A 27,480-nucleotide genomic window follows, 5' to 3' on the forward strand; every position below is an offset into this window, starting at 1 on the left:
TACAGAGCATCCTGTAACATTTTTGGAGTCTTACTTATGAGCAATTATAGATCCAAACAACGAATAAAGGAAATAGGAAAAAGACCATGCGGGACACAGAAGGAAAAGATTTACACATTATAATAAATACATGCAATGTTTCTGATTGTCTTGAATTTTGGGTTAAATTTAGAAGGTTGAGAAACAAAACAGTAGGTGGCAAACACTCCTACCTATGCTACTGTTGATGTGTGGAGGGACATACTGGTGAACCCCTGGGTATAGAAGCCAGATTAAATGAATCCAAATCCTGACTCTGTTATTTTGTGACCCTGGAAAGATGGTTGAATCTTCCTGTGCTTCGGTTTCCTCATCCACAAAATGCAGACAGGTGAAGCCCTCACTACACAGAGATGTCGTGAGCTCAAAAATGATCATAATTGGTGGAAAGTGTGCAGAGCAATGATCAGCATTTGGAAAGAGCTCAGTCAAATGTCAGCTCTTGTTGCTGTTATTCTCATGAGTCCCCCTCTGCCAAATAAAAGGAAGAACATTCTTTGGAACAGTTGTCAAAGTGCAAGGAGTGATTCCTACCTCCTCATGGAAAAGAAATGGGGTGCTCTTCCCCTCCTCTCAAGTGAGGTGGGCTTCAAGACCACCACCCAGAGAGCAGGAACTGTGTGTGCTGGAGCTGGAGGGACTCGGGGACCGGTGTCTGGTAGGTGCTTGTAAAAGGCCAAAGGTGACAGGATGGCTGGAAGGGCTTGTGGGAGCAGAGCACAGGGTCAGGGTTGTGTTGGGAAGGCCTGCATTTCCAGAGTTTGGCAGGAAAGGATGCACGCAGGTTTTCCATGGGCCTCCGTGGTGCTGTGCAAGGGGAGTTGGCGATTCTTTTGCCTTGGGAAAGACCCTACCAGGAAAGCTGTTCTTTTGGTTGCAGGAGTTTCAAACATACCAAGATGCAGAAACTGAGGAGGTTTCCATTCTGTCACAGGAGCTATGGTTAAAAGACCCCATCCCCTCATAAAATGACAAGAGTCAGTCTTTGGAGCCTGGTAAGAATTTGAACCTTACCTTTCAAGTATCCAGAAGAATAAGGAGCAAGATAGAAGAAACTCAGAGGAAAAATGTCCTCAAGCAAGGAACTTTGCCACTTAACTCTTTCCTCCCTTTACCCAATTGTGGACAATCTTCCATTCAGTGGTTAACACCAGTGAGGATAGAGAACTGTAGGTACTTGGTGGGGAGGGGAGGGGTATGCAAATGGAAAGCTTTGTCTGCTGGTCAGGGTGGAAGTGAAAAGATCCAATTGGGAAAAATGTCTTTGAGTGGTACCATGTTATTCTTCCATTTAATATCTTCAAAAAGATAAACTATAACCAACAAAACAAATGACATCATACTGGATACTATAAACATAAATGTCAGGGATTGAATCAAATCCCCCACAAAAGAGGTGCTCAAGTCTGAATCCACATACCTGTGAGTGTGTGCTGGTTTGGAGCTGTTATGTGCCCTACAAAAGGCCATGTTGTTTTAATCCATTCTTGTGGGTGTAGACCTGTTGTGGGTGGGACCATTTGATTAGGTGGTTTCAACTGAGATGTGACCCACCCCTTTCAAGGTGGCTCTTAATCCTTTACTAGAGTCCTTTATGAGAGGATAAAAGACAGAAAAGGCCCAGAGAGCTTAGAGAGAAAAGCCCCGGAGATGCTAAAAGAGGACCCACAGAAACTCAGAAGGCCATCAGAGTCAGGAGCTGAACACAATGAAACTCGGAGCAAAAGACCAGCTGGCCATATTCCTTCCGATGTGACAGAGAAACCCTGGATGCCAGCAGCCTTTCTTCAGAGACGGTATCTTCCTCTTGATGCCTTAATTTGGACATTTTCATGGCCTAAGAACTGTAAATTTGTAAGTTAATAAATCCCCATTGTTAAAGCCAGTCTGTTTCTGTATATTGCATTTCTGCAGCTTTAGCAAAACAGGGTGTCAACCCATTGTGAAAAAAGGAAATTCAGATGCAGTGAGCCAGGGGAAGCCAGAGGAAGCAACCTGAAGTCAGAATAAGCCAGAGAAGAGAGAGAGCATGCCATATGGCTGAGTATTGCCAGCATTAGAACACTGCTAACCCTAGGAAGGACATGGCCTGGCATTGTCTTTTTTTTAAAATTTTATTCACACTATATAATCCATCCTAAGTGTATACTCAGTGTTATATGTGTATAATCAAGTGTATAATCACAGTTATGTATTTATCAGTACAATCAATATGAGAACATTCCCATTTTTTCCAAGAAAACAAACAAAACAATCCCATACCCCTTCCCTTATATTCCCCTATTATTTAAAAAATATTTTTATTGAGAAATATCCACACACATACAGTCCAACAATATATACAATCAATGGCTCACAGTATCATCATAGACTTGTGTATTCTTCACCATGATCCTTTTTAGAACATTTGCATCACTCCTGGCCTGGCATTATCTTGATTTTGGATTTCTAGCCTTCAAAACCATGAGACAAATGCTTGCAGTTTAAACCAACCCATGGTATAGTATTTTTCATAGCAGCTCTGGTAAACTGAGACAATGAGAATGGAAGGTCAGGGCTCTTGGACATTAAATGCATGGGCACCAGTCCCTCACAACCATCCAACTACTGAGAGGCGAGGTGGCTCCTGGTCCAGACTCTGATGCAGCTGCTTCTTCACATCCTCCTTTTCCTCCCAGAGCGTGCAAACACCTGCAATCTTTATTTTCCTATCCACCGCCACTAAGTTCGGTTATCCATGCCTATTTTATGTAAGTACGTGCTGAGCACATTGGTGCTGTGTGTAGCAGGTCTGGAGGAATAGTCTGGGTATGTATTATATGCAAACGTACTGATCCGCCAACAGAGGTTCGAGCACAACCATCCCTCGATAGTGTGTGCCAGAACCCATCTTACGGCAGGTCTCATTCCTGGGGTTGACCAGCCCTCAGGCCTCCCTTGGGAGCCTAGGGAATCTGAGAAGGTGTGCTGAGAGAGCCTTGCTATCTTGCTGTTCTCCTGTGATGGATGGGTGTGGGAGGAGCAGGGTATCTTCATATGGAAAGATGAAGCCGGGACACAGAATCTAACGGAGCTGGGATTTTTGCACAATTTCTAAATTGTCTCTTGTAGTTTTGCCATCTAGATGTTGATTTTCTTTTCTGTTCTTCCTTTGTGTTAGGCAAAAACTCTTAGAAAGTTTCAACCTTCTTGCTCCCTATGTGTCAAAATAAATCAGACAGTAAAAGACACCAAGCATGGTGCTTATGTCCATTTTTATATTTACACTAGAGGTCTATATTTGCACTAGAGTCCACCCCTGAGGGGAAGCATGGTAACCCATTAAGCCAGTGACCCAAAGAGAATGTAAAACTAAGGATGGGGGGTGGATGGGATGGGGATTCTCTTTGCAGAAATAAAGCTTGGCCCGTCTGAACTTCATTAAAAGGAGGTAATTCTACCTTCCAATTTACATGCCTCAAACTGTTATAGCACCTACTGTTATATCCCAGGAAAACCTTTATAGAATGAATTATCCATAAACTGTTTTCTTTGTTTATTATTTATTGTTGTGGGCTCATAAGTAAAAAAATAAAAATAAAAAAGATAAATCGCCTATTCATTTTAGTAAACATAACCAAATCATTATCCTCTAAGTTCTGGGTGTCTTCTCCTGTGAAGCTGTTCATTTATTCATTCATTCATTTAATACATTCTTACTAACTGAGCCATCTACTGTATGGATTGTGAGGAGCTGAGAATATGATAGTAAATAAAAAGGCACAAGAAGTTCTCCTTAAGGGATCTTACAACCTGGGGTGTGTATGGGGAACACGTAATCAGAGAAATACATTTGAAATCTCGACTAGGAAAACTGCTACGGTGCTGTACAAGTCTATACCAGCGGTGAGAGAGTTTACTTAGTGGAGGGGTGCGTGTGGCTTTCTGAGGAAGTGACCATTGAGCGGAGACTGGAAGGGTAAGAGAAGGGAGTGGGAAAAGAGCATTTGGGGAGAGGGAGAGGTTATTTCAGGGCTGAAACCTTTGTTTTGAAAACGCAAGGCCATCAAGAAATTAAGCTGCAATTGCTTGAAAGATGGAAAGGCTGGGGGCTGATGCTTCAAGAAGAGAAAATAGCCTGACACCGCTGGGGAGAATTGGCTCTTGCAAGCCTGGGAGAAGGGATGGGGTGGAATCATGGTGTGATGACTGGGTGGTGGACTCCTAGACTACGACAGAATGTCTCAGAGACGGCAGGGCTTATGAGTAAACAGGGCTACTATTTAGTCTTGTGGACTATGGAAGGCTGCAATGAAAGGTGCTGGCTAGTATGTGATTAGGCTAAGGGATGAACACTTGATGGCCAATAACATAAGCAAAGAAAGCAATGGAACAACACTTTAATGAAAGGCAATATACGTGCTGGCTTGGACCCTTATGGCTGGTGCTGAAACACTCGGGCTCTAATCCCAGCTTAACTCCTTAATAGCTTTGTGATTTAGGCAGGACTTGATCTCTTTAGGCTTCAGTGTCCCGGCCTGTAAACGGAGATAACAGTAACTACTTCATAAGGTAGTAGGGGAGATTTAAATGGCTTAATACATGTCAAGTTCTTAGAATAGTGTCTAACACAGAGTAAGCACCTGTATGTATAAGGGAAAATAGCCAGATATGATAGTGCCACCAATATCCTTAGTCTCTGGGGCGCTGGTACAACCTAGAGGAGCGAACGGAGTCCCAAAGCGGGTTGGGTTTCCAGCCAAACTGCTGCAAATGTTGAGGTTACAGTTAGGGAAAAAAAGTTAATGTAATATTGTTGGCACCCTAATTTCTGGACACTTCCCCTTTTGGTCCATTGGTGGGCCCAAAGCAATTACAGGAAAAATAGTGTTGGCGGTAGACCTGCACCAAAGGAAAGGGGACCGACTTTTCAAGGGGACCCAGACACGTGGAGCTTCATTAGGTTAGAGAGGTCTGCTGGGCTAGCCTGGAAACCTTACTTACCACCCTTTGAAACAGCTCTACGGGGGGGGGGGGGGAAATGAGGGGGAATAACCCCAACATTTGAAATGCTTTGTCCGGAGTTGAGTGTGATCTAGTCGCTAGCTTGAGGAGGAAACGGAGCAATTCGTAATTCACGACATCCGCGGGAAGCGGTGGTGAGAAGGGAAACCTGGGAGCTCTCAAAGACAAAGCGAGAAACGGCTCACCCCACCCCTCCCGTCCCCCAAAGAAAGAAAGAAAACTGATCTTTCAATAAAACGGGACGGGAATCGCTCCCGCGGCTTGCGGGCCCAGACACGGTCTGGGTCGCCGGTAGGGGCCGCTGCAGCCGAGGGCGGCGGGCTGGGTGCGCTCCGCCCCGCGGCCCCCGCCTGGCCCTCCGGGCTCGGGCCCGCCATTGCCGCCTCACGCAGGTGCGTCTCCGCGTGGGTCCCTGGCCGCGGGTCCCAGCCCGCCGCGAGCTTCGGCAGGCTGCGTGTTTCCTCACTCCATGCAGGCCGCTGGGCTCGGAGGGTCGTGGCTGCCCGCGCAGACCTCCGGGGTGGGCCCTCCGCTCGGTCCCGCCGGCAGGGCCCGGAAGGGGCCAGAGGCGGCGGGCGGCCCAGAGGCGCGGGAGGGGAGGCCGCCGAGCCGGCGGGGCTGGGGGACAGGAAGCGAGCTGAGACCGTAGCAGGGCCCGAGCAGGGGGGCGTGGGGGGCTGCTGGGTCAGGGGAGCCCGGGGAGCGCCGAGCAGAGGCTGCCCTTTGAGGGGAGCCCCTCTGGCCCCTGCAGCAGCCCGGGCCGCTGGAGAGGGCGGCGGGGGAGAGGGGGCGGGCCCGGGCCGCGGTGTGGAGGGGGAGCATGTGCCGTGAGCCGAGGTCAGGGCGAGGCTGGGGTGCAGTGGGGCAGCTGGGGCGTGCAGTAGCGGCCTGCCCGGCGATGGAGGGGGCATGCGGAGAAGGCGGCGGGCGTGGCCGCGTGGAGCCCTGGGCGCCCTGGAGGAGGGGCCACGGCGTGCGGGCCTCAGGTGGGAAGAGCGCAGGGACCGAGGGGAGGGCGGGATGAACCAGCCGAGGACGCGAGAAGGAGCAGCCAGGGAGGTAGGTGGAAAGCCGGGAGAGGCTGGAGCCTGGCAGCCAGGGGAAGCGAGTGTTCCCGGAGGAGGGACCAACTGGGTCACAGGCTGTTCATGACCAAGTCGGAGGCTGGAAATGGACCACTGGGTTTAGTAACGTAGAGGTCGCTGGTGACCTTGACCAAGGCAGGTAGGGGGGCCGGGGGAGGGAGTGAAGTCAGTTCCTGAGGGTAGACACCTGGGGCTGGTGCCAAGCGCTGCATTCCGCTCATAGGTGTGCAAAATGTATCTGTTGAATACCTGTGAGTTGTGTAAGTTTTTGCATTTCCTTTACAATATAATTACCATGTAGTTTAAGTTAATGTTCTCTGGAAAATTTTTCTCAAATTCCTGACATGATCTTTGATTTACTGTTTTTTTGTTTTGCTTTGTTTTCAGAATTAGAGTGGCCCTTTTTTCCCACACAGGGAGCATACAGGCTTTTTTCTTCTAATTTGGAAGGTGAGGTTCAGGTGTGTAAGAAAACCTCGTTAAAAAGGGGACTGCCCTTAAGACAGAGGAGTCAGTTTACAGGTGCCTGTCCAGCATCCAGAAAGTTCCCAATGACAGTGAATGAGTTTATTTCCTCCCTAGAAGCGTCTTTTCTTACCCTGAGTATAAAATCAAGGCAGAGGGCAGTTTGATGGTGGCTCAGAAGCAGAATTCTTGCCTTCCATTCTGGAGACCCGGGTTGGGTTCCCGGTGTCTGCCCATGCAAAAAGAAATCAAGGCAGAGTAACTGGTGACTTTACCCAGGCACTTAAAGATATATATATAATTGACACATCTTCATACATATATAGTCCATATGTGGTGAAAAATCAGTGGCTCACAGTATCATCACATAGTTGTGTATTCATCACTGTTCTAGTTTGCTAGCTGCCGGAATGCAACACATCGGAGATGGATTGACTTTTAATAAAAGGGGATTTATTTAGTTAGTTCTTCAGAGAAAAGGCAGCTAACTTTCAACTGATGTTCGTTCTTACGTGGGAATGCACAGGGTGATCTCTGCTGGCCTTCTCTCCAGGCCTCTGGGTTCCAACAACTTTCCCTGGGGTGATTTCTTTCTGCATCTCCAAAGGCCTGGGCTGAGCTGGTTGGCCTGTGCTGTGTTGAGCTCTCTCATTTAAGCACCAGCCAGTTAAGTCAAACATCCTTCATTGCAGCAGGCATGCCTCCTAGCCGACTGCCGATGTAATCAGCTGCAGATGAGGTTCACGTACCATTGGCTCATGTGCACAGCACCAGAACTAGGTGACAACTGAATCTAACTACCACAATCACCAAGATAATTTTTCAGCACATATGCATCGTTCCAGTAAAAGAAATAAAAGGAAAAAACTCATACATCCCATACCCCTTACCCCTCCCTCTCATTCACTAGTGTATTTGTATCTACCCAGTTTATTTTACCCCTTATCGCCCCTATTATTTATTTTTATCCATATATATTTATTCATCTGTCCATACCCTTGATAAAAGGAGCATCAGACATAAGGTTTCTCACAATCACACAGTCACATTGTAAAGGCTGTATAGTTATACGATTGCCCTCGAGAATCAGAGCTGTTGGAACCCAGCTCCATGGTTTCAGGTACTTCCCTCCAGCCACTTCAATACACCATAAACTATAAAAAGAGTTATCTATGTAATGCATAAGAATAGCCCCCAAGGTAAACTCTCCACTCTGTTTGAAATCTCTCAACCTCTGAAACTTTATTTTGTCTCATTTCTCTCTTCCCCCATTTGGTCAAGAAGGCTTTCTCAATCCCATCATGCCAGGTCCCGGCTCGTCCTGAGAATTCTGTCCTATGATGCCAGACCCCTAGGAGTCATGTCCCATGTAATGGGGAGGGTAGTGAGTTTATCTCTCGAGTTGACTTAGAGAGGGAGAGGTCCAGGGCTCTTTTCACCCCTGAGGACTCCTGGATTAGATAATCTGAGTTTCCAGTTTCTCAGTGTCCTGCCTTCCCTCCTAGTCCAGCATTTGCTTTTAGACTCCAACGGGGTTGTAAGCGTGCAGAAGAAGGTAGAACTACCTTTTACATATTTATGTGCATAAGTATTTATGTAATCACATATAGTGTGTATGTAATTAGACATTACAATTCACGTAAGATGAGAACTAAAGTTATCTTCCCCCAAAGTACTTCTTGATTGTATTTCCTAGGCAAAGAATTTAGAATCTAGTGGTTTCTGGAAATATTGAAACATTAATAAGTAAAATTTTATTCTATTTTATTACTTTGAGTACAAGTGTTATGATGAAAGTAATTATTACGTACTAATGAAAACTCTTAAATAGAAAAACCCAGGTGACAAACTAGGAACATTTTACCCAGATAATACAACTCCTGATTTTGCCAAGTAAAAATCCCAATATATGTTCCAATTTTTTATGTCCCAAAATGTCCTTCTAAAAAATGTGTGTATGTATGTGTGTGTGCATATATATTATGTAATTAAAGCAGTTGTAGGTTTACAAAAGAATCGCCCAGAAAGTATAAACTTCTAAAATATGCCCCATATGCAATTTTTCCTATTCCTATTTTGCATTAGTGTGATACCTTTGTTACAACTGATGAAGCAGTGCTATTTAATTGTTTACCTTAGGGCATACTCTTTGTGTTATGAAATTCTGTGGTTTTTTTTTTTTTTTTAATTTATGATGGTAAACTTAAAATTGCCCATTGTAACCACTTTCAGCTGTACAATTCAGTGGTGTTAATGACATTCACAGTATTGGACAATGGTTACTATCATCCATTGCCAAAACGTTTCCATTATGCCAAACAGAAACTCTGTATCAATTAAGCATTCACTCCCTCTTCCTGCGCCTGGTAACCTGTATTCTAATTTTTGAGTCTATGAATTTGGATATTCTAGTTATTTTATATGAGCTAGATCATATGTTTTTCCTTTTGTGTTTAGCTTATTTCACTCAATGTGAAGTCTTCAGGGTTCATCCACATCGTAGGATGTACCAGAAGTCATTTCTTTTTACAGGTGAAAGTATTCCATTATATATATATTGTACCACATTTTGTTCATTCATCTGTCAATGAGCATTTGAGTTGCTGCTACCTTTTGGCTATTGTGAATAATGCCATTACGCATATTGGGTGCAAATGTATGTGTTTGAGTCCCAGCTTTCAGTTCTTTTGGGGTATATATCTAGAAGTGAGATTGCTCATATGATAATTCTATTTTTAACATTCTGAAGAACCACCAAACTTTTCCACAGTGGCTGAATCATTTTACCTTCTCACCAGCAGTGTAAGAGGGTTTCTATTTCTTCACATCCTCACCAACATTTATTTTCCATTTTATTTTTTGAATAGCCATTCTAGTTGGTGTGAAGTAGTATCTCATTGTGGTTTTAATTTGCATTTCCCTGATGGTGGTTGATGTTGAGCATCTTTTCATGTGCTTATTTGCCATCTGTATCTCCTTGGGAGAAATGTGTATTCAAGTCCTTTGCCCATTTGTAGTTGGTTTTTATCTTTTTGTTGTTTGGTTGCTGGATGTCTTTATATACTTGGAATTTTATACCTTTATTAGATATATTCTTTCTGAATATCTTCTTCCATTCTGAAGGGGGTCTTCTCATTTTCTTGGTAATGTCCTTTCTACAAAAGTTTTTAATTTTGATGAAGTGCAATTAATCTTTTCTCTTTTGTTGGTGTAAAGTCTAAGAATCCATTTTCTAACAATCCTAAAGATCTTTCCCTTATGTTTTCTTGTAGTTGTCTTATAGTTTTAGTTCTTCTCTTTGATCTGTTTTTATTTATATTTGTGCATGGTGTAAGGTAGGAATCCACTTTCATTCTTTTTTTTTTGTAGATATCTAGTTTGCCCAGCACCATTTATTGAAGGAATTATTCTTTCTCCATTGAGTGAACTTGGCACCCTTGTAAAAAAAAATCAATTGACTGTAGGTGTGTGGGTTTATGTCTGAACTTTCAGTTCAATTTCATTGGTCCGTATGTCTGTCTTTTTGCCAGTACCACACAGATTACTGTAGCTTGATAATAAGTTTTAAAATCGGGAAGGGTGGGTCCTCCAACTTTGTTCTTTTTCGATACAGTTTTGGCTATTTGGAGCTCCTTATCCTTCCATCTAAATTTGATAATTGGCTTTTCCATTTCTGTAAAGAGGCTGGTGGCATTTGGGGTGGATTGTGTTGAATCTGTAAATTGCTTTGGGTAGGCTTGACATCTTAATAATATTTAATCTTCCAATCCATGAGCATAGAATGTCCCTCCATTTATTTAGGTATTTGTTTTGTTTAGTTATAACTCAAGTATAATAAAATTAACCCTTTTTTAGGGTACTCTTCTGAGTTTTAATGTACACAATCATGCACCACCACCATAATCAAGACATAAGACAATTTCATCACCATCACCACCCATTCCCTGGCACCAAAACCCTATAATGCTGCTTAGTGTTCTGTCCATCCCCCCACCACCACCCTCAACCTCTGGCAATCATAGATATGATTTTATCTATTCTAGAATGTCATACAAATCACTCCTACATTCTTTTTTATAGCAGCCGTATTGTATGTTGTGAATGCACCAACATTTGTTGAACTTGTTCTCTACAAATGAATGCTTAGGTTGACTCCAATCTTTTGCAATTAATGACAATGTTCTGATGGAGACATGACATTTTGAAATGCATTTGTAATTTTGATAGGGATTATCGGGTTGCCCTCCTGAGGAATTGTATTATTTAGAGGACAGTGCTATTTTTCTATTTTTCCTATATGTGCCATGGTTTAATTCTCAGTTCTTCCAACAGTTTGACCCAGTAAATGGAAATTCCCTCTGCCATTACCCTTTTGATGTCATTGATGCAAATGTTGCCTTTCTCTGTGCTTGTTTTCCTTTTATAACATCCTTCACATATAGATAAAGATTAACTAAATGTATCTTAAGATTCACAAGTTTCTTTGACATGATGACATCTTAATCCTATTTGTTGTCAATGGTTCACAGCTTCTCTGCTAGTTCTGTTCACAGTTAGAAATTACATTCTCGTAGAAACTGTTCTTTGACCAAAGGTTAGAAAGAAGAAAGTATGTTTCAAAAGTTTTGTACTTAAAAAAAAAAAAAAAAAAGCAAAAGAGTTTTATTCACACATCATACAATCCATTCAACGTGTCCAGTCAGTGGTTCTCAGTATAATCACAGAGTTGTGCTTTCATCAACACAATCATCTTTAGAACATTTTCATTGCTCCAAAAAGAAAAATCCCGTTGCTCTTACACCTCCCTATTATTGATGCTTAGCATGTATGGTAACTTTGTTACAATTGACAGAAGAAAATTAAAATATTTTTGTTATGTAATCCATGGTTTGGATTAGGTACATTTCCCCCCCATATCCCACCCTTTTAACAACCTGTAATGTGACATATATTTTGCTCTAGTTCCTGGAAGAACATTCTTATATTTGTACTATTAACCACTTCCACCATTCACAAGTTTCACTACATTGTATAATGCCATGTTTCATTCTGTAGCTTTCCTTCTAATGAGATACGGGACTCAAAACTTCCCCTTTCAACCACAATTACCCACATGATTCAGTGTTGTTAGTTCCACTGAAAATAAGGTGCTACCATCACCTCTGTTCTTTTCCAAACAAAATCAACCTTATAAAAGCTCTGTTCAAATTAAGCATCAGCTTCCTATTTTCTACCCTTCTTCTATTTTCTAGTAACGTATATTCTAAATACTGACTTCATGAGTTCATTATATTTTGTTCATATTAGTGAGATCATACAATATTTGTCCTTTCATGTTTGGCTTATTTTACTCAGTATAATGCCCTCAAGGCTATCCATGTTTTCCCATGCATCAGGACTTCATTCCTTCTTAAAACTGAATAATATTCATATGTATATACCACATTTTATTTATCCATTCATCAGTAGATGCGCACTTACGTTGTTACTGTCTTCATGCAAGTACTATGTCAGGAGGTTCAAGTCCGCCAAGTTCAGTCTTCTTTTTTCAAGATATTTGTGCCTATTCGGAGTCCCTTACCCTTCCAAATAAATTTGATAATGGTCTTTTCCATTTCTGCAAAGCAGTCTGCTGGGATTTTGATTGAGATTGCATTGAATCTGTAAATTAGTTAGGTAGAAATGATATCGTAACAATATTTAATCTTTCAGTTCATGGACATGGAGTGTACTTCCATCTGTATAGATCTTCTTTGATTTCTTTTATCAATGTTTTGTAGTTTTCTGAGTATAGGTCCTTTACAGCATTGGTTGAATTTATTCTTAGATATTTGATTCTTTTAGTTGCTATTGTAAATGGACTTTTTTCTTGATTTCTTCCTCAGATTGCTCATTACTAGTGTATAGAAGCACTACTAATTTTTGTGTGCTGCTCTTGTGTACCACCACTTTTGCTAAACTCGTTTGTTATAGATTTTTTTTTGCACTTTCTGTATATTGGATCATATCTGAAAATAGTGGAAGTTTTACTTCTTCCTTTCTGATTTGAATTCCTTTAATTTCTTTTTTTTTTTTTTTTTTTTTTTTTTTTTGCCTACTAGCTCTAGCTAGAACTTCTAGAACAATGTTGAATAACAGTGGTGCTAGTGGCCATCCCTGTCTTACTCCTGGTCATAAAGAGAAAACTTTCAGTCTTTCACCATTGGGTATGTTAGCTGTGGGTTTTTCATATATGTTTCCTTTATCATGTTGAGGAAATTTCCATCTATTCCTATCCTTTGAAGTGTTTTCATCAAGAATAGATGCTGGATTTTCTCAAATGCCTTTTTGTTTTTTTGCATCAGTTGAAACGATCATGTGGTTTTTCTCCCTTCAATTTGTTAACATGGCTTATTACTTTGACTTTCTTGTGTTGTGCCACCCTTGCGTATGTGGAATGAAACCCACTTGATCAGGGTACACAATTATTTGTAATGTGCTTTTGGATTTGATTTGCAAGTATTTTTTGAGGATTTTTGCATCTCTATTCGTTAGATTGGTCTGTAAATGATCTATTCTTGTAATATCTTTATTTTGACTTTGGCATTTGAGTGACCTTGACCTCATAGAATGAGTTAGGTAATGTTCCTTCTTCATTTTTTTTTTTTTTTTTTGAAGAGTTTGAGTAAAATCCTTATTAATTCTTCTTGGAATGACAGGTAGAATTCACCGTGAAACCTTCTGGTCCTCGGCTTCTCTTTGCTGGGAGGTTTTTTATGATTGATTCAATCCCTTGTGATTTGTTTGAGGTCTTCTCTTTCTTCCAGAGTTGGTGAAGTTTGTTTCTCAGAAAGTTTTCATTTAATCAAAGATGCCTAATTTTGGGGGCATACAGTTGTTCATAGTATCCTTTTATGATCTTTTTTATTTTGGTAGTGAGAGTAATAATGTCCCCCTCTCATTTCTGATTTTGTTTGCATCTTCTTTCTTTTTTTTTTTTGTCAGTTTAGCTAAGGGTTTGCCAATTTCATTGAGCTTCCTAAAGAACCACTTTTTGGTCTTGTTGATTCTGTCATTTTTTTGTTTGTTCTCAATTTCATTTATGTTTGTACTTATCTTTGTTCTTAACTTTTCTTCTGCTTGCTTTGGGATTAGTTTGCTGTTCTTTCTCTAGTTTCTCCAGGAGTGTAGTTAGGTCTGTGATTTTAACTCTTTTTTCATTTTTTTTTTTTATTAATTAAAAAAAGAATTAACAAAACAATTAGAAATCATTCCATTCTACATGTACAATCAATAATTCTTAATAACATCACATAGTTGCATATTCATCATTTCTTAGTACATTTGCATCGATTTAGAAAAAGAAATAAAAAGACAACAGAATAAGAATTAAAACAATAATAGAAAGAAAAAAAAAACAAAAAACCTATACCTCACATGCAGCTTCATTCAGTGTTTTAACATAATTGCATTACAATTGGGTAGTATTGTGCTGTCCATTTCTGAGTTTTTATATCCAGTCCCGTTGTACAGTCTGTATCCCTTCAGCTCCAATTACCCCTTCTCTTTTTTTTTTTTTTAATTAACGGAAAAAAAGAAATTAACCCAACATTTAGAAATCATACCATTCTACATATGCAATCAGTAATTCTTAACATCATCACATAGATGCATGATCATCATTTCTTAGTACATTTGCATCGGTTTAGAAGAACTAGCAATATAACCGAAAAAGATATAGAATGTTGATATAGAGAAAAAAATAAAAGTAATAATAGTAAAATCAAAACAAAACAAAACAAAACAAAACAAAAACCTATAGCTCAGATGCAGCTTCATTCAGTGTTTTAACATGATTACTTTATAATTAGGTATTATTGTGCTGTCCATTTTTGAGTTTTTGTATCTAGTCCTGTTATACCGTCTGTATCCCTTCAACTCCAATTGGCCATTATCTTACCCTGTTTCTACCTCCTGCTGGACTCTGTTACCAATGACATATTCCAAATTTATTCTCGAATGTCTGTTCACATCAGTGGGACCATACAGTATTTGTCCTTTAGTTTTTGGCTAGACTCACTCAGCATAATGTTCTCTAGGTCCATCCATGTTATTACATGCTTCATAAGTTTATCCTGTCTTAAAGCTGCATAGTATTCCATCGTATGTATATACCACAGTTTGTTTAGCCACTCTTCTGTTGATGGAGATTTCGGCTGTTTCCATCTCTTTGCAATTGTAAATAATGCTGCTATAAACATTGGTGTGCAAATGTCCGTTTGTCTTTGCCCTTAAGTCCTTTGAGTAGATTCCCAGCAATGGTATTGCTGGGTCGTATGGCAATTCTATATTCAGCTTTTTGAGGAACTGCCAAACTGCCTTCCACAGTGGTTGCACCATTTGACATTCCCACCAACAGTGGATAAGTGTGCCTTTTTCTCCGCATCCTCTCCAGCACTTGTCATTTTCTGTTTTGTTGATAATGGCCATTCTGGTGGGTGTGAGATGATATCTCATTGTGGTTTTGATTTGCATTTCTCTAATGGCCAGGGACATTGAGCATCTCTTCATGTGCCTTTTGGCCATTTGTATTTCCTCTTCTGATAGGTGTCTGTTCAAGTCTTTTTCCCATTTTGTAATTGGGTTGGCTGTCTTTTTGTTGTTGAGATGAACAATCTCTTTATAAATTCTGGATACTAGACCTTTATCTGATATATCATTTCCAAATATTGTCTCCCATTGTGTAGGCTGTCTTTCTACTTTCTTGATGAAGTTCTTTGATGCACAAAAGTGTTTAATTTTGAGGAGCTCCCATTTATTTATTTCCTTCTTCAGTGTTCTTGCTTTAGGTTTAAGGTCCATAAAACCGCCTCCAGTTGTAAGATCCATAAGATATCTCCCAACATTTTCCTCTAACTGTTTTATGGTCTTAGACCTAACGTTTAGATCTTTGATCCATTTTGAGTTAACTTTTGTATAGGGTGTGAGAGATGGGTCTTCTTTCATTCTTTTGCATATGGATATCCAGTTCTCTAGGCACCCTTTATTGAAGAGACTGTTCTGTCCCAGGTGAGTTGGCTTGACTGCCTTATCAAAGATCAAATGTCCATAGATGAGAGGGTCTATATCTGAGCACTCTATTCGATTCCATTGGTCGAGATATCTATCTTTATGCCAATACCATGCTGTTTTGACCACTGTGGCTTCATAATATGCCTTTAAGTCAGGCAGCGCGAGACCTCCAGCTTCGTTTTTTTTCCTCAAGATGTTTTTAGCAATTCGGGGCACCCTGCCCTTCCAGATAAATTTGCTTATTGGTTTTTCTATTTCTGAAAAATAAGTTTGGGATTTTGATTGGTATTTTATTTTCTGAAAAATAAAATTGGGATTTTGATTGGTATTGCATTGAATCTGTAAATCAATTTAGGTAGGATTGACATCTTAACTATATATTTAGTCTTCCAATCCATGAACACGGTATGCCCTTCCATCTATTTAGGTCTTCTGTGATTTCTTTTAACAGTTTTTTGTAGTTTTCTTTATATAGGTTTTTTTGTCTCTTTAGTTAAATTTATTCCTAGGTATTTTATTCTTTTAATTGCAATTGTAAATGGGATTCGTTTCTTGATTTCCCCCTCAGCTTGTTCATTACTAGTGTATAGAAATGCTACAGATTTTTGAATGTTGATCTTGTAACCTGCTACTTTGCTGTACTCATTTATTAGCTCTAGTAGTTTTGTTGTGGATTTTTCTGGGTTTTCGAGGTATAGTATCATATCGCCTGCAAACAGTGATAGTTTTACTTCTTCCTTTCCAATTTTGATGCCTTGTGTTTCTTTTTCTTGTCTAATTGCTCTGGCTAGAACCTCCAACACAATGTTGAATAATAGTGGTGATAGTGGACATCCTTGTCTTGTTCCTGATCTTAGGGGGAAAGTTTTCAATTTTTCCCCATTGAAGATGATATTAGCTGTGGGTTTTTCATATATTCCCTCTATCATTTTAAGGAAGTTCCCTTGTATTCCTATCTTTTGAAGTGTTTTCAACAGGAAAGGATGTTGAATCTTGTCAAATGCCTTCTCTGCATCAATTGAGATGATCATGTGATTTTTCTGCTTTGATTTGTTGATATGGTGTATTACATTAATTGATTTTCTTATGTTGAACCATCCTTGCATACCTGGGATGAATCCTACTTGGTCATGATGTATAATTCTTTTAATGTGTTGTTGGATACGATTTGCTAGAATTTTATTGAGGATTTTTGCATCTATATTCATTAGAGAGATCGGTCTGTAGTTTTCTTTTTTTGTAATATCTTTGCCTGGTTTTGGTATGAGGGTGATGTTGGCTTCATAGAATGAATTAGGTAGTTTTCCCTCCACTTCGATTTTTTTGAAGAGTTTGAGGAGAATTGGTACTAATTCTTTCTGGAACGTTTGGTAGAATTCACATGTGAAGCCATCTGGTCCTGGACTTTTCTTTTTAGGAAGCTTTTGAATGACTAATTCAATTTCTTTACTTGTGATTGGTTTGTTGAGGTCATCTATGTCTTCTTGAGTCAAAGTTGGTTGTTCATGTCTTTCCAGGAACCCGTCCATTTCATCTAAATTGTTGTATTTATTAGCATAAAGTTGTTCATAGTATCCTGTTATTACCTCCTTTATTTCTGTGAGGTCAGTAGTTATGTCTCCTCTTCCATTTCTGATCTTATTTATTTGCATCCTCTCTCTTCTTCTTTTTGTCAATCTTGCTAAGGGCCCATCAATCTTATTGATTTTCTCATAGAACCAACTTCTGGTCTTATTGATTTTCTCTATTGTTTTCATGTTTTCAATTTCATTTATTTCTGCTCTGATCTTTGTTATTTCTTTCCTTTTGCTTGCTTTGGGATTAGTTTGCTGTTCTTTCTCCAGTTCTTCCAAGTGGACAGTTAATTCCTGCATTTTTGCCTTTTCTTCTTTTCTGATATAGGCATTTAGGGCAATAAATTTCCCTCTTAGCACTGCCTTTGCTGCATCCCATAAGTTTTGATATGTTGTGTTTTCATTTTCATTTGTGTTTTCATTGCCTAATTTCTCTTGCAATTTCTTCTTTACCCACTCGTTGCTTAAGAGTGTGTTGTTGAGCCTCCACGTATTTGTGAATTTTCTGGCATTCCGCCTATTATTGATTTCCAACTTCATTCCTTTATGATCTGAGAAAGTGTTGTGTATGATTTCAATCTTTTTAAATTTGTTAAGACTTGCTTTGTGACCCAGCATATGGTCTATCTTTGAGAATGATCCATGAGCACTTGAGAAAAAGGTGTATCCTGCTGTTGTGGGATTTAATGTCCTATAAATGTCTGTTAAGTCTAGCTCCTTTATAGTAATATTCAGATTTTCTATTTCTTTATTGATCCTCTGTCTAGATGTTCTGTCCATTGATGAGAGTGGGGAATTGAAGTCTCCAACTATTATGGTATTTGTGTCTATTTCCCTTTTCAGTGTTTGCAGTGTATTCCTCACGTATTTTGGGGCATTCTGGTTCGGTGCGTAAATATTTATGATTGTTATGTCTTCTTGTTTAATTGTTCCTTTTATTAGTATATAGTGTCCTTCTTTGTCTCTTTTAACTGTTTTACATTTGAAGTCTAACTTGTTAGATATTAGTATAGCCACTCCTGCTATTTTCTGGTTGTTATTTGCATGAAATATCTTTTCCCAACCTTTCACTTTCAACCTATGTTTATCTTTGGGTCTAAGATGTGTTTCCTGTAGACAGCATATAGAAGGATCCTGCTTTTTAATCCATTCTGCCATTCTATGTCTTTTGATTGGGGAATTCAGTCCATTAACATTTAGTGTTATTACTGTTTGGATAATATTTTCCTCTACCATTTTGCCTTTTGTATTATATATATCATATCTGACTTTCCTTCTTTCTACACTCTTCTCCATACCTCTCTCTTCTGTCTTTTCGGTTCTGACTCTAGTGCTCCCTTTAGTATTTCTTGCAGAGCTGGTCTCTTGGTCACAAATTCTCTCAGTGACTTTTTGTCTGAGAATGTTTTAATTTCTCCCTCATTTTTGAAGGACAATTTTGCTGGATATAGGAGTCTTGGTTGGCAGTTTTTCTCTTTTAGTAATTTAAATATATCATCCCACTGTCTTCTAGCTTCCATGGTTTCTGCTGAGAAATCTACACATAGTCTTATTGGGTTTCCTTTGTATGTGATGGATTGTTTTTCTCTTGCTGCTTTCAAGATCCTCTCTTTCTCTTTGACCTCTGACATTCTAACTAGTAAGTGTCTTGGAGAACGCCTATTTGGGTCTAATCTCTTTGGGGTGCGCTGCACTTCTTGGATCTGTAATTTTAGGTCTTTCATAAGAGTTGGGAAATTTTCAGTGAAAATTTCTTCCATTAGTTTTTCTCCTCCTTTTCCCTTCTCTTCTCCTTCTGGGACACCCACAACACGTATATTTGTACGGTTCATATTGTCCTTGAGTTCCCTGATACCCTGTTCAAATTTTTCCATTCTTTTCCCTATAGTTTCTGTTTCTTTTTGGAATTCAGATGTTCCATCCTCCAAATCACTAATTCTATCTTCTGTCTCTTTGAATCTATCATTGTAGGTATCCATTGTTTTTTCTATCTTTTCTACTTTGTCCTTCACTTCCATAAGTACTGTGATTTGTTTTTTCAGTTTTTCTATTTCTTCTTTATGTTCAGCCCATGTCTTCTTCATGTCCTCCCTCAATTTATCGATTTCATTTTTGAAGAGGTTTTCCATTTCTGTTCGTATATTCAGCATTAGTTGTCTCAGCTCCTGTATCTCATTTGAACTATTGGTTTGTTCCTTTGACAGGGCCATATTTTCAATTATTTGAGCGTGGTCCGTTATCTTCTGTTGGCGTCTGCGCATTTAGACAGATTTTCCTGGGTATTGGATCCAAAAGTTTGGAATATTTTTCTGTGAAATCTCTGGGTTCTGTTTTTCTTATCCTGCCCAGTAGGTGGCGCTCATGGCACACGTTTGTCTGCGGGTCCCACCAGTAAAAGGTGCTGTGGGACCTTTAACTTTGGAAAACTCTCACCGTCCGGGAGGTTCGCTAGCCGAAGCGGCTTGAGCCGGCCCGGGGTCTGAACGCGGGGAGGGTTGCTGGCCGCCGCAGCCCGGGAAAGCGCTCGTCCGAATTTCCTAGTCCGCCCGGGGCGACAAGCGTGGCGGGAGGGCGCCAGCGGTAGCGGCCCGCCCGGGAGAGTTCACGTTCCCGGGGAGTCACGGGTTTGGAAGGGGCCTCCCCCACCCGTCACCGTTCTCCGCAGCCTGGGGATTTCCAATCCAATTCTCTCAGTTGGTCCGGGGGGGCCGCGCGTGGTGTGGGTGCCAGCCGCCGCGGTTTCAGGGGACCGCCTGTCCAATTCTCCCAGCCGGCACGGGAAGGGGGAAGGGAGTGACTCCGGCCGCTTGCCGCCCCGCCCGGTGAAGCCCGCGCGCCTCGGCGATCTCACCCGAGCGGCTTCTCTCAGCCAGCCAGCCGTTCCAGGATGGGGTACGCTGTCTTTTTTATCTCTGTTGTGGCTTTGGGAGCTGTTCTGTGTCATTTCTACTCCCTTAGTAGCTGTCCTGGAGAAGAAACTTAAGATCCGTGTGTCTTACTAAGCCGCCATCTTCTCCCTCTTTTTTCATTTTTAATGGAGGTATTTAAGACTATAAATTTCCCTCTCAGCATTGCCTTTGCTGCATCCCATAAATTTTGATATTTTGTGTTCTCATTTTCATTTGTCTCATATTTACGGATTTCTCTTGTACTTTATTCTTTGACCCACTGATTGTTTATGAGTGTATTGTTTAATCTCCATATATTTGTGAATTTTTCACTTTTCTGCCTGTTATTGATTTCTAGCCTCATTCCATTATGCTCAGAGACAGTACTTTGTATTAAATATTCATGATTGTTATTTCTTCTTGGTGGATTGTCCCTTTTATTAATATAGTGTCCTTTATCTCTCATAACATTTTTTTTCATTTAAAGTCTATTTTGTCCGATGTTAGTATAGCTACCCCAGTTTTTTTTTTTTTTTTTGGTTACTAACTGTGTGGAATATCTTTTTCCATCCTTTCATTTTCAACGTATTTATATCTGTTTTAGTTTGTTGATGCTGTCAGAAATGCAATACATCAGAAATGGATTGGCTTTTATAAAGGGAATTTAATAAGTTACAGGTTTACAGTTCTAAGACATAAAAATGTCCAAACTAAGGTATCCAGGGAAAGAAACACATTGATTTAAGAAAGGCCTATGGTCCAAACAGAGTTGAGAGGTTATCCTGGAAGTTATTCTTATGCATCAAGTAGATATCATCTTGTTATTCAAGATGTAATGGAGAGGCTGGAGGGAACTGCCTGAAAATGTAGAGCTGTGTTCCAGTAGCCATGTTCCTTGAGGATGATTGAATAATGATACAGCTGTCACAATGTGACTGTGTGATTGTGAAAACCTTGTGTCGATACTCCTTTTATCTACCTTGTCAACAAAGGAGTAGAACATATGGAATAAAAATAAATAATAGGGGGAACAAATGCTAAAATAAATTTAGTTTGAAATGCTAGTGATCAATGAAAATGAGGGGTATAAGGGGTATGGTAGGTATAATCTTTTTTTTTTTCTTTCCTGTGTTCGTTTTATTTCTTTTTCTATTGTCTTTTTATTTCTTTTTCTGAATTAATGCAAATGTTCTAAGAAATGATGAATATGCAACTAAGTGATGATATTGTGAATTACTGATTATGTGTGTTGTTTTATTTTATTTCTTTATTTTTAAATTAATAAATAAATTAAAAAAAATAAAGGCCTATGGGTCTGGAATCTTCTGTCAGCTGGGAAGGTAGGTGCATGTCTGGCATCTGATGATCTTTTGGCTTCTGATTTCAAATAGCTTCCCCAGGGGCATTTTCTTTCTGCATCTCCAAAGTCTCTGTCTTTGTTGGTCCTGAGCAACTGTGTTTTCTCCGAAATGGCTCCCTTTTAAAGGACTCCAGTAAATAATCCAGACACACCTTAAATGGGTGGAGTCACGTCTCCATCAAAAGGTCACATTCACAGGTAGGTGTGTCATCTTCATGGAAACAATCCAAAGTTTCCACCCCACAATACTGAATCAAGATTAAAAGAAACATAGCTGCCCCCACAAGACTGGATCAGGAAAAAAGACATGGCTTTTCTGGGGTACATAACAGCTTCAAATCAGCACCGTATCTTTGGGTCTAAAATGAGTCACTTGTAAACAGCATATAGATGGATCATATTTTAAAATCTATGCTGCCAATCTTTCTTTTGGGGAGTTTAATCCATTAACATTCAAATTTATTACTGTAAAGACTATTCTTAATTCAACCATCTTAACTGGGCTTTTTTTTGGTCAGATCTATTTTTTTCTCTGCTTTTTTTATCCTTTATGTTATCCTTACTTATAATTTTAAATTCTGTACCCTTCTCCAGACCTCTCTCTCCTCTCTTTTCCGCCAGCAGCACTCCTTTTGTGGTTCTTGTAAAGCTGGTCTCTTAGTAACAAGCTCTGTCAGCTTCTGTTTATCTGTAAATAATTTAAACTGTCCCTCATTTTTTTTAAGCTTTTTTTTTTGTGTGAAATGTAACATATATACAAAAAAGCAATAAACTACCAAGTACATTTTAACAAGTAGTTATAGAACAAATTTTAAAGTGTGGTACAGATTACTGTTCCATAATTGTTTGTTCATTCTTCTAGCTGCTCCAAGCCACTGGAGACTAACAGACGTATCAATATAATGAGTCGGCAGTCACATTCATCTATTAAATCCTATCTTCGCTGTTATACTCTTCCTTCTCTTTAAGTAACATATATATAAAGCAATAAATTTCAAAGTAGATCGCAACAATTAAGTGTAGAACAGATTTCAGAGTTTGGTATGAATTCAATTCCATAACTTTGGGATTTTATTTCTAACTACTCTAAGGTACTTGAAGCTAAAAGAAATATCAGTATAACGATTCAGCACTCATACTCATTTCTTAAACCCGACCTTCTCTGTACAACTCCACTATCACCTTTGATCTTTCTCCCACTCTTTAGGGGTAGTTGGGCTATGCCCATTCTAACTTTTTCATGTTGGAAGGGGCTGTCGATAATATGGGATGGGGGATGGAACCAGTTGATGATCTGGAAGGGCTGGCCCCTCTGCATTTCAGGACTCATCTGGGCCGGGGACCCATCTGAAGGTTGTAGGTTTTGGAGGGTTACCCTAGTGCATGGAACCATTGCAGGATCTTGTATAATGCCCTACGTATTCTTAAACATTCCTTCGTTTTTGAAGGACACTTTGGCCAGACAAAGAATTCTTGGCTGATGTTTCTTTAAGATGATTGTATAATGATATAGCTTTCACAAAGTCACTATGTGATTGTGAAAACCTTGTTCTGATGTTCCTTTTATCTACAGTATGGATAGATGAGTAGAAAATATGGATTAAAAATACATAAATAGGGCGGGCCATGGTGGCTCAGCAGGTAGAGTTCTCGCCTGCCATGCCAGAGTCCTGGGTTCGCTTCCCGGTGCCTACCCATGCAAAAAAATAAAATAAAAAAATAAATAATAGGGGGAATGAATGTTAAAATAAATTGGGTAGAGGGAAATACTAGTGGTCAATGGGAGGGAGGGGTAAAGCGTATGGCATGTATGAATTTTTAATTTTTTCTTTTTATTTCTTTTTCTGAAGTGATGTAAATGTTCTGAGAAATGATCATGGTGATGAATATACAACTATGTGATGATATTGTGAACCATTGATTGCACACCAAGTATGGAATGTTCATACGCTAAGAATGTTTGTGCTGTATGTTGATTGGTTTTATTAATAAAAATTAAAAAAAATTAAAGAATAAAAGAATTCTTAGCTGGCAGTTTTTTTCTCTTTCAGTTTAAATATATCATACAACTATCTTCTCACCTCAGTGGTTTCGGATGGGAAATCAGCACTTAGTCTTACTGAGCATTGCTTTTATTTGGTGGATCGTTTCTCTCCTTCTGCTTTCACGATTCTCTCTTTATCTTTGGCACTTGACTCTCTGATTAGTATGTGTCTCAGAGTTGGCCTATTAGGATTTATACTATTTGGAGTATGTTGTGCTTCTCAGACATGTGTATTTATGCCTTTCATAGGAGTAGGGAAATTTTTGGCTGTGATTTCTTCAAGCATTCTGCCCCTTTCCCTTTCTCTGTTCCTTCTGGGACAACTATGATGTGTATGTTTGTGTGCTCTGTGCTGTCATTCAATTCCCATACTTTTCTCTTTTCTTCTGTTTAATTTCCAGTATCCTGTCTTCTAGTTTACTGATCCTTTCTTCTGCCTGTTTAAGTCTGCTGTTATATGCATGTTTCAGTTCACTAAAGCTGCCAGAATGCAATATGCCAGAAATGAATTGGCTTTTACAAAGGATTTATTAAGTTACAGGTTACCATTCTAAGGCTGTAAAAATGTCCAAATTAAGGCACCAACATGAGGATACCTTCTCTGAAGAAAAGCTGATTCTGGAGTTCCTCTGTCACATGGAAAGGCACATGGAGAATGTCTTCTGGTCCTTTGCTCCTGGGTTCCATTGCTCTCAGCTTCTGATTCCAGTGGCCCTCCAAGTGTCTGGGGGTGTCACTTAGCTTATCTGGGGCAAACTCTGGATTTCATCTCTGAGCTTAGGATCTGTTAACATCTGTGTCTCTCCATTTCATCTTTTGGTCCTTTTTGTTGGCTCTTTTCAGGTTGTGGCTATTTCTGTGAGTCTTTCCTTCGCTCCTAGGGTGTTTCTGTTTCTCCAAACATCTTTGTCTAGGCATCTGCTCTCTGTTTTGGGCGTTTGGACATCTGAACTCTGCTCTCTCTCTGAGCACTTTTAAGTATTCCAGTAAACTAAGTAATATCCACCTTGAATGAGTAGTGGCCTCACCTCCCTGAATTTAATCTAATCAGAAGGTCATATATATTCTTTAATATCCTTTCCCTCTCTAATCATATTTTCCTGCACTTCCTTGAATTGATTTGGGAGACTTATATGAAAGTCTTTGATTAGTTGTTCCAAATTCTGTATCTCCTCAGACTTTTTAATTTGTTCCTTTGACTGGGCCATAACTTCCTGTTACCTAGTATGGCTTGTTTTTACTGATATCTGGACATATGATTATCTTGATGAGTTTATTCTGAAGATTGTTTTTCTCCTCTAGAATTCTGTTGTTAACAGGGTTTGTGTCAGTGTTCTTCTTTGACACTTGGTTCATGAGTATTTCCTAGCCAAAACACAGCCAGGGAACCATGCAGAGGTCATAGACCAGTTCCAAAGGGCCCTGAGGAGAGGGCACAAAAGATGCCCCCAAAAGCCCTTTTTTCAACTCCCTAAGTCTGCACTTTCCTGGCCTGCCCAGCAGATGGCAGTCTTTGCTAAGAAGCTTTTTTGATGGCTCCCCAAAAGTGCCCTGTCCTGGCCTGCCTAGCAGATGGTGCTCTTTGGCAGTCTATTCCCCAGAGCCCTAAAAAGGCAGGGTATATTTTTAGCCCTCTGCTGGCCCCATCTCTGGGCCCTACGTTTGACATGGTGCAGTAGTACCTGTCCAGGATGGGCTAAAGCAGCAGGTCCCAGCAGTCTAAATTTGCTGGCCAATAACTGAATCATTACTGGGCTATGACCCCTCTATTCCTCAGGAGAAGGGCTTCCATGGTCCTCCCACCCATAGTAGCCTACCCGGTAGGGACTAAACTGACCAAGCACTGCTTGCCTCAAGGGTGGGAGATGGGCAATAGGAGCTGTGGCCAGGTGAGTTACTCTCAGCTCTTCACTGCAGTTTTTCAGTTTCTTTGTCCTTCTCATCCCTGGATACTTCACAGTACTCCCCATGTGTCTGGAGCCCTAGAACAGTTGTTTTGGACAGTTTCTGCCTGTCCACTGGCTGCTTTTGGAAGAGGAGTGAGCCCTGTAGCTCCCTACTCCACTGTCTTCCCAGAGGTCTCTTCTACATTTTAAAAGCAACAGAACTCCTTTTTCAAATAAGCACTTGCATCTAGCGCCTTTCCCAGGACTCTAGGGCTGTGGTTCTCAAACTTGAGTAGTACATCAGAATCACCTGAAGGGTTTGCTAAAACTCAGGTTGCTCAGAGTTGCTGATTCGGTAGTGTGGGGTGAGCACCTGGATTTGCATTTCAGGTGATGCTGAAAGGACATTCTTATATTAAAAAAAAAAGCCTAGGAATATAAACATATTCATAACATAAATTCTGATTGCTCTGTTATTTTGTGATTTTTTTTAAAGCCCATATCAGGAATTAGTACTAAAAGGGAAGCTGATGCGGCCACTCCAGATTATCCTGAGCAGACTAACTTCCCAGCCATATCGTGGCCTGAAGTCTCCAGCCTCTGCACAGACCAACATTTGCTTAACAATGGCTCGTCCAAGTTCAAGTAAGTCATGCTTCATCTGACATTTCCTTATCCTCAGCAGAATTTGAAGTACAACATCTGAAATTTCTCATGCTTTGAAAGAAATGTCTGTAGTGAGTTGATGCTGGGTAAGAAGCCAGATGAGCGCTTCTTCATAGACAAGCTCCTTTCTAGGGCAGGCTCAGAGCTTGTCTCAGTGGTCTAGTCCAGTCCGCTTAAGACATTTTATTACTTCTCCTAGAATATTTGCACTTAAGTTTTTCATATATAATTTGTATTTTTAACCCCTTACCTCTAATCTGGTGATTGATTATCCTACAGGGCAATGTGAGTTAAATTTTTTTCTGGATAGAAATAATTTGTTTTCTGTAGCTGACAAAAATCTTCCAAGTTAACATGCCTAGACCCATAGTCTATAGTGTGTATAGGCTCTGACAAATTTATATAATTAAATGATCCTTAGGTAGATATTAAAAGTGCTCCAGTATGGCATTGAAAGGACACGCTGAACTCTTTTTGTCTTCTTTCTAAGTTTTGGGTAACTTTTCCTAATATATTGAGTCTGCTCAAACCTAAAAACCTCTCCTTCCATTTAGCCCAAAGTCAAGAAATGGAAAGAACCCAAAGAACCCAGTTCCACACAACTACCCAATCTCTTGCTCATAGCCGTGCAGGGTTGGCTACTAGAGTCTGTGCAGGAATTGAAAAGTATACACCTGACCTTGGCCAAACATAGGCCTCCTGAGTTGGGAACCATAAAACACAATGGTGGTTTTCCTTTATGTTTCAGTTCGCTAACACTGCCTGAATGCGATACACCAGAAATGAACTGGCTTTCACAAAGGGGATTTATTTAGTTACAAATCTACAGTTCTTCAGAGGCAAGTCAGCTGGCTTTTCTCTGGTGTTCACATCCCATGGGAAGGCACATGGCAACATCTGCTGGCCTTCCTCACAGCTTCTGGGTTCGAATGGCTTTCCCAGGGTGATTCCTTTCTGCCTCTCCAAATGTCTGGGTCTTGAGTGCTGAGCTGAGGTGTGCTGGGCTGCTTTTCTCTCTTCTGATTTCTCCTTTTATGCCACACTCCCCTTAGCCAACTGTTTAGTTTGCAAGCTGCTGGAATGCAATATACCAGAATTGGAATGACTTTTAAAATGTTGTAAGTTTGCAGTTCTAAGGCAGTAAAAATGTCCTAATTAAGGCATCCAGGGAAAAATACCTTGGTTCAAGAAGGCCAACGATGTTAGGGTTTCTCTCTCTCTGCTGGAAAGGCACATAGCGACCTCTTCTAGCTTTCTCTCCAGGAATCCTCAGCAGCCTTCCCTGGGACTCTGTCCTTTCTGTTGGATCTGTTGGTTCTGGTGGCTCTAAAGCTTTTTTCAAAATGGTACCCTGTTAAAGGGCTCCAGTAAGTAACCCCACCTTGAATGGGTAGAGACACATCTCCATGGAAACCACC

At 40.2% G+C, this 27,480-nt stretch overlaps 1 protein-coding gene across 3 annotated transcripts in view; it reads left to right on the forward strand.

Annotated features, from left to right (window-relative positions):
* The first annotated feature begins 5,366 nt into the window (after positions 1-5,366).
* SIRT5 (sirtuin 5) overlaps positions 5,367-27,480 on the forward strand; it is a 49,034-nt gene continuing 26,920 nt past the window's right edge. Inside the window, exons 1-2 of one of the 3 annotated variants that reach the window (XM_077143779.1) lie at positions 5,367-5,435; positions 25,893-26,041. In XM_077143779.1, the coding sequence (XP_076999894.1) occupies positions 25,927-26,041 (115 nt within the window). In that variant the 5' untranslated portion in view covers positions 5,367-5,435; positions 25,893-25,926. Of the gene's footprint in view, positions 5,436-5,931; positions 6,030-6,074; positions 6,103-25,892; positions 26,042-27,480 lie in introns of those variants that run through there. The other 2 variants (XM_077143778.1, XM_077143781.1) reach the window with 2 other exon arrangements.

Source organism: Tamandua tetradactyla, chromosome 25, assembly GCF_023851605.1.
Source record: "Tamandua tetradactyla isolate mTamTet1 chromosome 25, mTamTet1.pri, whole genome shotgun sequence".
Classification (NCBI taxonomy): Eukaryota; Metazoa; Chordata; class Mammalia; order Pilosa; family Myrmecophagidae; genus Tamandua; species Tamandua tetradactyla.